The sequence below is a fragment of the Vipera berus genome (genome assembly GCF_964194415.1).
Source record: "Vipera berus genome assembly, chromosome: 3".
NCBI lineage: Eukaryota > Metazoa > Chordata > Lepidosauria > Squamata > Viperidae > Vipera > Vipera berus.
The window spans coordinates 146,284,646-146,295,807 of record NC_138204.1 but is presented as its reverse complement, the minus strand read 5'-3'; the positions used below and the strand labels follow the sequence as shown (position 1 = coordinate 146,295,807).

At 40.5% G+C, this 11,162-nt stretch overlaps 1 protein-coding gene across 3 annotated transcripts in view; it reads right to left on the bottom strand.

Annotated features, from left to right (window-relative positions):
• Window positions 1–5,974: 5,974 nt before the first annotated feature.
• DSP (desmoplakin) overlaps window positions 5,975–11,162 on the bottom strand; it is a 50,070-nt gene continuing 44,882 nt past the window's right edge. For all 3 annotated transcript variants that reach the window (XM_081325942.1, XM_081325943.1, XM_081325944.1), the window contains exon 24: window positions 5,975–9,765. In XM_081325942.1, the coding sequence (XP_081182068.1) occupies window positions 6,574–9,765 (3,192 nt within the window). In that variant the 3' untranslated portion in view covers window positions 5,975–6,573. The remainder of the gene's footprint in view (window positions 9,766–11,162) is intronic.

The window sequence follows — 11,162 nt, the reverse complement described above, 5'->3', positions numbered from 1 at the left end:
ATCTTTATGTGAAATGTTTTAAAAATTCAACACAATAACTAACAACACACAATGAGCCACATATCAAGGAGTAAGGTAAAGGTAAAGGTTCCCCTGCACATGCGTGCTAGTCATTTCCGACTCTAGGGGCCGGTGCTCATCTCCGTTTCAAAGCCGAAGAGCCAGCGCTTGTCCGAGGACGTCTCTGTGGTCATGTGGCCGGCATGACTAGATGCCAAAGGCACACAGAACGCTGTTACCTTCCCACTGTAGTGGTCCCTATTTTTCTACTTGCATTTTTATGTACTTTCGAACTGCTAGGTTGGCAGAAGCTGGGACGAGTAACAGGTGCTCACTCTGCTACGCGGCACTCAGGATTCGACCCGCCAAACTGCCGACCTTCTGATCGACAAGCTCAGCGTCCTAACCCACTGAGCCACCGCATCCCTTTATCAAGGAGTAGGCTATTCCAAAAGAAAAGACCCTTATCTATGTGGCTCCAGCAGAGACTGCAGCATTGGGAAGCTATGCAAATGATACATACCATTTACCTTGTTTTAAACCAGACATGTCAAACACAAGGCAACCCGCAAAGTGGTTTCATGTGGCCTGCGAAGCCATCCTGGAAACAGTGAGGGAACGGCCCACACTGCCTTGGCCCTGGCCTTGGCCCTGGCCCAGAGATCCTCCTTCTGCCAGGGACCCTCAGATCTATCCCACTCCTGCCCAGGCCCCCATAGGCACCCTTGATGCGAATGATGTAGAGCTGGCCATGTCCACCCTGTAGGCCATACGCACTCTAGCCACGCCCACCATGGCCATACCCACCCGGCCCCCTGAGGGCAACCGCAATGCTGATGTGGCCCTCAATGAAATTGAGTTTGACACCCCTGCTTTAAACGTTCATAGAGAGAAAGAGGGATGCAGGTATGACATTGTGCTATATATCCCCAGAGATAAGATTTTACCTGACTTCCCTAAAACTCCATTTTTACAATGTAAAGTACATCTTGTGTGCTGTTGGCAGTTGCATTGGCCTGCAGGAGGCAATATATGCCTGGTTCATGCATATTAGGAATTGTCAGACTTGGGGTAACAAAGTCTGCAAATTTCAGAAATCAAAGAAAGTCACTCCTTTCCTTAGCTCTGTATGAAATGTCTTAATCTCCTTTACATGTATAATTGCTAAGACCAAATTCAAGTCAACCTTCTTTCAATATATGCTTTATTATGTTTTAAACACATAATAAAGGTGCATTGGCTGATTGTGGAGTTTAGATTTTATTGCTGTATATTTGCAATTTCTGCACTGCCTTTTCCTTTTGTGCTATGTGTGTGTGTGTGTGTGTGTGTGTGTGTGTGTGTGTGTGTATTGGCTTTTGAATTTATACCATTATCAAATTTCATTTGAAGAATATAAAATAACTTAGTATTTCCTAAGAATCTGTCATACCAATATTAAAAAGCAAGAATACTAAACTTCAGGCAACTGACTTGAAGTACATTTTACTTCTACCAAGTGCAAAGTTTAATCTCTGACACACTTAAATAGCAATTATATGACACTATGTCTGTTATACACCATAACACAAGATTCCCATGATGCTTGTTTTTTTTAAATAAAAACAACTTCAGAGTACTTATATATTGTTTGTGAGAACACAGAAATTACCTATTTCAGCACATAGCTTTCATATGTTTGTTTTATCTGATTTGTAAGCTGAAGGGACAGAAATCTTACAATACAGCCTTGATGGATACAAGAATATTTGAGATAAATTTCTAAATTTTTAACTCTTATGTTAAATAGTTCTAGAATAATTATTCTTGTGCTTCAGAATAAAACTGGCAATTAAAGAGTATTATGAAAGCACAGACTTGGACAGGGGAGGAAAGAGTCATTTTTTTCTTTAATCCTTTTTTAAAAATTTGGTAAATTTATATGGCCATCCAACTCCATAATAATTCTTCAAAACATCTATATGTATATTATGATGCAGAAGAAGAATAACAGGCCTGGCTTAGTCTTTCTTGATGGATAAAGTATATATTTCTAACAGCAGATTATTCTGGTAATAAATAAGAATTGTGGGAAGATTAAGGCAGATTTAATTAAATTGACCTCAAACAAATGGGGTCACATTCCAAATTCCTCAAGCATCTGTATCTTGGATACACCTCTTCAGAGAAGGTTTCGCTGAGACAAAATGTCACTCAGACAGTTAAAGCTGAGTTGGTTTTGCTATTTTACATAATACATGAAGAAATATATATGTGAGCTTAGGACAGAACTGTAGTTATCTCAGAGAAACAGAGTCCCATCTTTTATCTTCCTCATTTCTAAAGCAGTGTGGGCAGGTGCCAAGTCCTGCAGGAAAATGAAGTCAGCATCCCCATAAAGCTCGTCTGTGGAAGGAAGCATGAAGTGCTCCAAAATCTCCTGGTAGACGGCTGCATTGACCCTGGACTTAATGAAGCACAGTGGACCAACACCAGCAGATGATATGGCTCCCCAAATCAACACAGACTGTGGAAACTTCACACTGGACTTCAAGCATCTTGCAGTGTGTGCCTCTCCATTCTTCCTCCAGACTCTGGGTCCTTGGTTTCCAAATGAGATGCAAAAGTTGCTCTCATCAGAAAAGAGGACTTTGGACCACTGAGCAACAGACCAGGTCTGTTTTTCTTTACCCCAGGTAAGACGCTTCTGACGTTTGTTGTCCAGGAGCGGCTTGACAAGAGGAATACGACATTTGAAGCCCATGTCCAGGATCCGTCTGTGTGTGGTGGCTCTTGATGCACTGACTCCAGCCTCAGTCCACTCCTTGTGAAAGTCCCCAACACTTTTGAATGGCCTTTTCCTGACAATCCTCTCCAGGCTGCGGTCATCCCTGCTGCTTGTGCACCTTTTTCTTCCACACTTTTCCCTTCCACATAACTTTCTATTAATGTGCTTTGATACAGCACTTGGGGAACATCCAACTTCTTTTGCAATTACCTTTTGAGGCTTTCCCTCCTTATGGAGGGTGTCAATGATGGTTTTCTGCACAACTGTCAGGTCAGCAGTCTTCCCCATGATTGTGATTCCTACTGAACCAGACTGAGAGACCATTTAAAGGCTCAGGAACCTTTTGCAGGTTTTATGGCTTAATTAGCTGATTAGAGTGGGACACTTTGAGCCTAGAATATTGCACCTTTTCACAATATTCTAATTTTCTGATATTGTGGATTTGGGGGTTTTCATGAGCTGTAAGCCATAATCATCACAATTATGACAAATCATGGCTTGAACTATCTTGCTTTGCATGTAATGAGTCTATCTCATATATTAGTTTCCCCTTTTAAGTTGCATTACTGAAATAAATGAACTTTTGCATGATATTCTAATTTTTCGAGTTTCACCTGTAAATGCAGTTACTCATAAAGCTGAGATCGGGAGAATTTAAAATAAATATCCATAACAATTTGAGAAATCTTGGGCATTGAATCAATGTTTCTGAAAAGTGCTTAAGAATTAAAATGTTCAGATATTCCTAAGTGGTTTAGTACATTCTTCAAAACTAGTTATCACCTCATGGTATCAATCCCTCTCTACCTCTTTATTTATACTGCAAAATTAATAAAGAAATGCGCTCCATGCTTAAAGCATGGTAAACATATACTTCTCTATCCCAGGCTGACCAAGTGATGCTGATGGGATTCTTTCTTAGAGCCTGAAGGCTATGGTGATCTGGTTGGAGAAACAAGACGGAGTGGCTTTGGGTTTTAGGGGCTGGCAGATCATGATTTTTCTTTCACTTTCGATTGGATAGTATTGTCCCAGACAGAATCAGTGCACAATGTAGGAATCTTCTGAACTCTTATCTCCTTTTGAAGAACAGGTGGCAGCCATGACCATGGCCTTTTCACTAATCCATCTTGCATGCCAATTGTTCTTTCCTGAACCAGGCATCTTGACTTATGCTTTGATTACCCTTCCAGTGGATTAATGCTATGTGCTCTACAGGAGTCTGCCCTTGAAGATTATCCAAATGATGCAATTGATCCAGAATGCAGCAGCACACAAGCAGTTATGTGTGCACTTCAATACACCCATGTCATACCACTGCTCCATAAGCTGTATTGTCTTCCAAAAAACTTCCAGGTGCACTTCAAGGTGCTAGCTACTATCTCTAAAGTAGTCCATGCTACTTCGTGGCAAGGGCAAATTATTATTTGTGAGATTGCCTCTCTCAGATTTTCTCTGCCCATTCCCATAAGGATGTGCGTGCTATTAAAGAGCACCATTTGGTAGAACCTAATAAACATCCTTGGTCTAACATGAAACATGTCCTCTGGAATACTATACCCCTATAATTCTCTTCACCCCACACTGAAAGTATTTGAAACCTCTATGTTCCTTCAGGCATTGAGCTCAGAGATGTTTTAGGCTATTGATGTAATCGTGTTTTCTTATGGTTTGAGTTGGGTTTGTTCTCAGGAACCATTTATATGTAGTTTAGGAGCATATAAACATCAAAATGGGGTTTAGAGAACACATTATAGTGTTACCTCACTTTTATTATACTGCATGGTTTTTTTTAGTATTTTATACATCTTCACTAGATGTATAATGAAGAACCGTGGTGATGCAGTGGTTAGGATACAGTACTACAATTCAATTCTCACTGGCTCAAGGCTGACTCAGCCTTCCATCCTTCTGAGGTTGGTAAAATGGGGATCCAGATTGTTGGGGGCAATATGTTGACTCTGTAAGAGAGCTGTAAAGCACCGTGAAGCGGTATATACCGGTAAGTCTAATTGCTAGTGCTATTATTGCACATTAAAAAATGTTGGAAATAGGAACTCATCCTCCCCTTCCCCCTAGTTGATGTACACATTTCACCAACAGTATAACTAATGTTGCTGGGATGCCAACACTCTTTTTGCATGCTATATAGCTGCAGGTCCCCTGCCTTTTGGTCCTTCAGCACCCCTCATCCATGGCCATTGCTGCTTGGACAGTAGAAGAAAACAGAAACCTGGCTTCTGCAGAAGACTCTGCCCACATAATGTCTGGTCTAAAGCTCGTTTTCTGGGCTCCTTATACAAACAGGGATGGTACACAGGTCAGTTTAAGCCAAGGAAGTCAGCCAGATTCTGGCAAGTTGATGTTGCCAAGCTGGTCATCATTCTGCTGGCAAGGGATTTCTCAAGAGTTATTTTGGTAGAGGTGAGCAAGTAGTACATTTCCACCAGCTATGCCACTATCTGGAATGGGTTGCTGCCAGGTCCTGTTAGTCACAAATGTTTGCTGACAGCACTGACATTTCCTTGTAGATTATGTGTGAGTAGGCGGCTATATCAATTTTCCAGAATAAATAAATAATCAGCTGTTCATTCTTGCTTTGACCCTCTGCATCTGTGACCTACCAGCCAGGTTACTTTGTGAGCTGTTGGGTAATTTGACAGATAGCTATTCCACCTACTCAGGCACTTCAAAGGACTTGCCTTTACCATAGCTTTGTCTCATGTGTTAAGAAGAGCAAATGCCATCACATTTGGAGGGAGGAGAAATCAAGCCACGTCATGCTGAAACTGGGCCCATCCCATTGCCGGCAATGGAAAAAAAGTCGTGCTACGTCACGTGATGTTGCGAGTTTGACACCCCTGCTTTAAGTTGTTCTTCATTACAACTATAAGGAGAGTACGTTTCTGTAAGACTCAGCTATCAGGGCAGCTTGCATATCTGTCTGCTGGCTCACTAATGGTGAACTGCGCATAGGACATCAAGGGTAGTTCCCAAGACTGACAGGTTTCTGTGCTCAGTAGAACAGAAGATGTATAACTGTTCCCCCAAACAAATGTATTTAGGTTTCTATTAACCTTAATCACAAGTTTTCAGTCCAGGACCAAAGAAATCTCCAATACAAAATATTTACTGTGCAGCACAGCCAAATACCAAATGACCCATACCAAAAGTAAACACGTCCATACAAATGAGTTAAAAATGGTTACACTTTTATTGCAAGAATAAGTAAGTTCATGTAGTCAGGCCTCTATGGTGTTACATGGAAAACAAGCCACAGAAACAGAGAAGCACTGTCAATTCCAAATAAGTCTCAAATGACTGAATAGGTAGCTCAGTCTAATAGTGTATAACATCAGTTGCAGGCTGTTACCTTTACACAGTGAAACATTTACTGCAAGAAAGGAAAAGTGGCTTTAAAAAAAACCTGACAAATGATACAAAAACATGAATGCTAGCCTAATATTTGGCAGAGGTGCATGAGTAATAGAGTAACAATAAAAAGACAAAGCAACATCTGTTTTCAGAGGCAGGTGCTGCTTTCTTACAGTTTATAAACCACACTGATGAGCCAAATTAGACATTTTTTTTAAAAAAAGGAAAAATGTAGAGTTCCCTCCCTCCCAGAAAGCATTTTTGCAGCTTGTATTTGGTTTTACATTTCTATGCTGTAGCTTAGCTATTTCACCCAAGCAACTACTGTACCAGGATTACCGCCAGCCCATGTATGTATGTTTCATCTTTTTGTTTTCTTTTGTTTAAACAAGCAGACATATAGAACAAAAATTAGATACACTGATTAATGTCTAGCGCCCAAGACTGCTGTTGCTGCTGACAGCTGTGTAGGAATAAGAATATGAAGAACTTGTGCCAGCATCAAAACTTCCTCTCCTTGATCCACTGCGTGATCCTGAACGTGATCCTGAGCGTGACCCTGAACGTGACCCTGGTGCTGAAGAAACATTATATGGGCTGGATATACCTTTGGATGAAACAGAAGATGCTTCAAGTAATTTGAGCCCAGTTTGGTCTTCTACCATCGAGCGATTCATTGCCTCTCTGTAGGAGATCTTCAGCTTTGTTTTGGGGCAGGTCAAAATCTTTGCATAGTTGCTTATGTCTTGCAACCTTTGGGAAGTCCGCCCATCAATCAATCCTTTCCTAATAGCTTCTTCTGTACTTATTCTCCCATGTACTTCAGGGTCAATGAGGCCTCCTGTGATAAACTGGAATTCAAGGAAGCGTTGACCAGCCTCATAAGGCAACCACTTCTCCTTCACTGCCTCTGCTGCTGACATTCTCTTTCGCCCCTTAATACCTTCAAAGCCAAGGAAGGCTTTCTGAGCTGGCTTCAGCCGCGTAGCCATCTCATGGTCAATGATGCCCTGGGCAACTGCATCCTGGAGGGAAAGCCGCTGGCCTGTAGTAGGGCATAAGATACCTCCCGTACAAGTCTGGGCTTCAAGCAAACGTTGGGCAGTGATGGTATCAACAATCCCCCGTTGTACAGCTTCTGAAATTGAGATCTTTTCCAAATTCTCCGTGTCAAATATGGCTGCAATGGGAGTGGTTTCTTCTGGAGAATCAGAAAAGGAGCCAGAACTGCTTTTTAGCAAGATGGAAGAACTCTTGACACTCACTACAGTAGGAGACCGAATAATGGATTCTTGTTTGAACACTTCATCCCCTCCATTTCTACTAGCAATCATGTCTGCAAATTGTGTGAGGCTTAAAGATCCAGAACGGTACTGATCAAAAAATTTTCTCTCAACAAGACCTTTATCAAGGGCATCTTCAATGTCATATTGGTGGCCTGTTTTCCTATCTACAAGCACAACTCTTGTGCTCCCATCTGATCCGGTAGTAGTTATTTCTTCCCATTCGCATTCCTGGTCTGACAGCTCCATGTAAGTGCTATAATCTATGAGGCCTTTATTATAAGCCTCCTGGACTGACATTTCTTTGTTTGTGTCAGGATCTACAATGACAACCCTGCGTTTCCGAAGTGTATTTTTCTGTGAAGTCTGCACCACCTTCTTCTTCTCTCTCAGTGGTAATAGACAGAGCCTGGTTGATTCATCTATTTTACATCTTCCCTTCAACTGCAGGTAGGTCAAGTTTTCTTCTGTGTTGGGATCAAAAAATCCCTTGGTATCATCATTAGGATCAGACAGAATATCATTCAGTTCTTCATTAAAGTAGCCCCGTTGATACGCTGTGTGCACCGGCAAACGATGGCTTTCTTTAGGATCAATGATTCCACCGGTGGCAATCTGGGCCTCCAACAAACGAATACCGTGGCCTTTCTCAATGAGTTCTTTGTTCATTGCTTGGAACAAGGAAATGATATTTCCTGTTTCTGGATCTTTGTACCCAGTGACTGCTCTTTCGGCAGACAGAAGTTTCTCCTTAAATTCTATTCCGACAAGGCCTCTCTTGTAAGCTTCTTCCACAGGAAGCCTTAAATTATTTACTGGGTCCACAATGAATCCAGTAGCTGCCTGAGCTTCCAAAAGCTCAAGAGCTGTCCCTGGTCTCACCAAGCCTATTTTCATGGCCTGGTAAACACCAAGCTTTTCTCCAGTAGCCTCATTATAAATACCAGCTATGCAACTGGAACCTTGCAGGAAATCTTTGATTCGATCAGTGACTTCTTCAACAGTGATTGCTCCAGTTTCTAGTTCGTTTGCTGTTGACTCCCGAATTATGCCAGACTCGACCAATTCAGAAACACTGATCTGCTTTCTGATTCCTTGGAAAGATGTATTTCTCTTCTGCACAGGAAGGAGAAGTAAACCTGTGTGTTGTTCAACTCTACATTTTTCTCGGAGCTTCATGTAACTTATGGCTACCTTACTAAGAGGATCAATTAAAGGCTTGGATGGATTATTCAAAGCTCTATACAAATCTCGGTCAATTAGGCCGCGGGATAAAGCAATGTCCTTTGGCAAGAAGATACTATTGATAGGGTCAACAATTCCTCCTGAAGCTAGTTGGGCTTCAAGTAGACGCAAGCCAGTCTCTCTGTCAACTAAATTTTTCTTCATGGCTTCTGCAACAGGCATCATTTTTCCCGAGAAGGGATCCTTAAACCCAGTGATAGCCTTCTCAGCCATGTAGATTTGTTCTCTGTCATCAAAATCAATCAGGTCTCTAGCAACAGCACTGTCCACGCTCAATAATTCATTCCGATGGGGATCAATTACCCCTCCAGTGGCTGCCTGGGCTTCCAAAAGCAGGACCGTATTCTCTGGAGTAAGAAGTTGTTTGCGTTTGGCCTCCACCAGAGAAAACTTCACTTTGGTGTTAAGGGAAGCACCTGCTATAGCCCCAGCCCCTCTAAGGTAAGGTTCAAGATCAGCAGCAACCTCCTCCACTGACTTCTGTCCCCTCAGCAGCTTATCCAGGGTGCATTTGTCTATCAGCTGACACTCATACAGCTGTACTGCTGTGATTTTTTTCCGCAAGCCACTGAAAAGCAATTTAGAAGGATCAATCATCAAGTCTTCTTCTGTCTGGGTGCCTCTGGGCGCCCCTTTTGGTCGCTGCTTTAATTTCTCAATTTCCCTCTGCAATCTCAACCGCTCTGTCTCCATCTCCGCCTGGCTCTTCCTACTTGTCTCTTCCAAACGGCACCGATACCTTTCTTCAATCCTTTTGATCTCTGCCTGCAGCCTTTCAATTTCTATCAACAAGGCACTTTTCTCCCTCTCACTCTTGTCTCGTTCAGATTCGGTTTTCCTGATGGTCTCTTCCTTCCGGGAATATTGGCTTTTCCACTGATTTAAGTCATTCAGGATCTGCTGCTTCTCATTTTCCAGCCGCACTTTCAAGCGAGACTCTGACTCCAACATGCCTTTGGTACGATTCAGATCTTCTTCTAATCTGAGCAATCTTGCCTTGTCTTGTTCCAGGGTTTTTATTTTTATTAGCAGGGTTTCTCGTTCTTGCATGACATGATTACACTGGTTTTTGGATTCTTGAATCCTGTGGGATGTCTTTAAAAAGAAAAAAAAGAAATAGGAACAAAATTAACGACTGTGCTAACATCCAGTATTTATTATTTATTCTCTCTAGTTCAACCACTAACTTAAGAGTAGCGGATTAGTGCAGTCCTGAGTAATGTAACACTGTATTTTACACAATTTTAGGTCTGTTTTACTATGTAAAATTGTGTAAAATACAGTGTTACATTACTCAGGACTGCACTAATCCACTACTCTTAAGTTAGTGGTTGAACTAGAGAGAATAAATAATAAAACTTTCATATTTTTCAAATAAAATGGACTGTGTACAGTCTTGTTTTAAATAAGCATATTAAATCTCATTTCTGTACAAACTTGTGCAGAAGTTTGTATCCTTACGTTAATGAGACCTACTAACACGTAAGTTTGCAGCTGAACTTTCCTACTATTATTTTAAGAAAAAGCCTTAGTGCAATCAGTAGTATTGTTCTGAATAAACATCTTTAGGAGAGAACTGTCAATCTCTTTTTAAAATTAGTAGGAATTAAAAGTCTTAATTTGGAATACAGAACATTCTCTTGGCATGTACTGCTTCGTTTTTAACCTCTTACAAAGTAAAATATAAATTGCAATGTCTTGATTTAGTGGTTTAGCAGTGACTGGGTTACTTTTTTTTTCTTTGATAAAATTGGATTCACTGAAAGAGATAAGAAAATTCTTGGATGCATTTTAATACAATATTTCAAAACAATAAATAGTCAACTGAATTTTCTTAATGAAAAACTGTTAATACAAGAATATTCCTATCAATTTCAGATAAAGATCATTTTATGAATATGACTCAGTTCTGTTTAGTAAGTTTACCTATTCTAATAAGTTTACTCACAAAATATATTTAGTGAAATCTTCATCATTTACCTACATTAATATAAATGAATGACTGCAAGAATGTATATAATAGATACACTTTGTAAATGTGGATTCCCTCCATTGCTTTGTTAGTTAAATACCATAGATCAAATATTATTTATGAGCTTTTTCCATCCTTTTCAAAATTTCTTCAAACAAATGAAACTTGCACGTAGGCAATAAATGGAGGATTGCTCCTGATAATCAGTGTATGGGCATAAATTACAGTGTTGCAGCAATGTGTCAGGAACCAAATTGGTGTGTGTGATCTGATTTAAAAATAAAGACCTAATTGGAAAAGGCTATAGACTGCAATGCAACATGAGGCACATTTAGGTATGTCTATGTCTATGCTGGATTCTATCCTGCCTATTTAAAATAGACAATACGTATAGTAAGCTATACATATTAATATACAGTCATGTCCATAAACATGTATACATGTTTTTAAACACAGGCTTATATACATTAGCAGGACAACACATAAGACAATAAGCAATGTTAGCTTATTAAAATGAGCA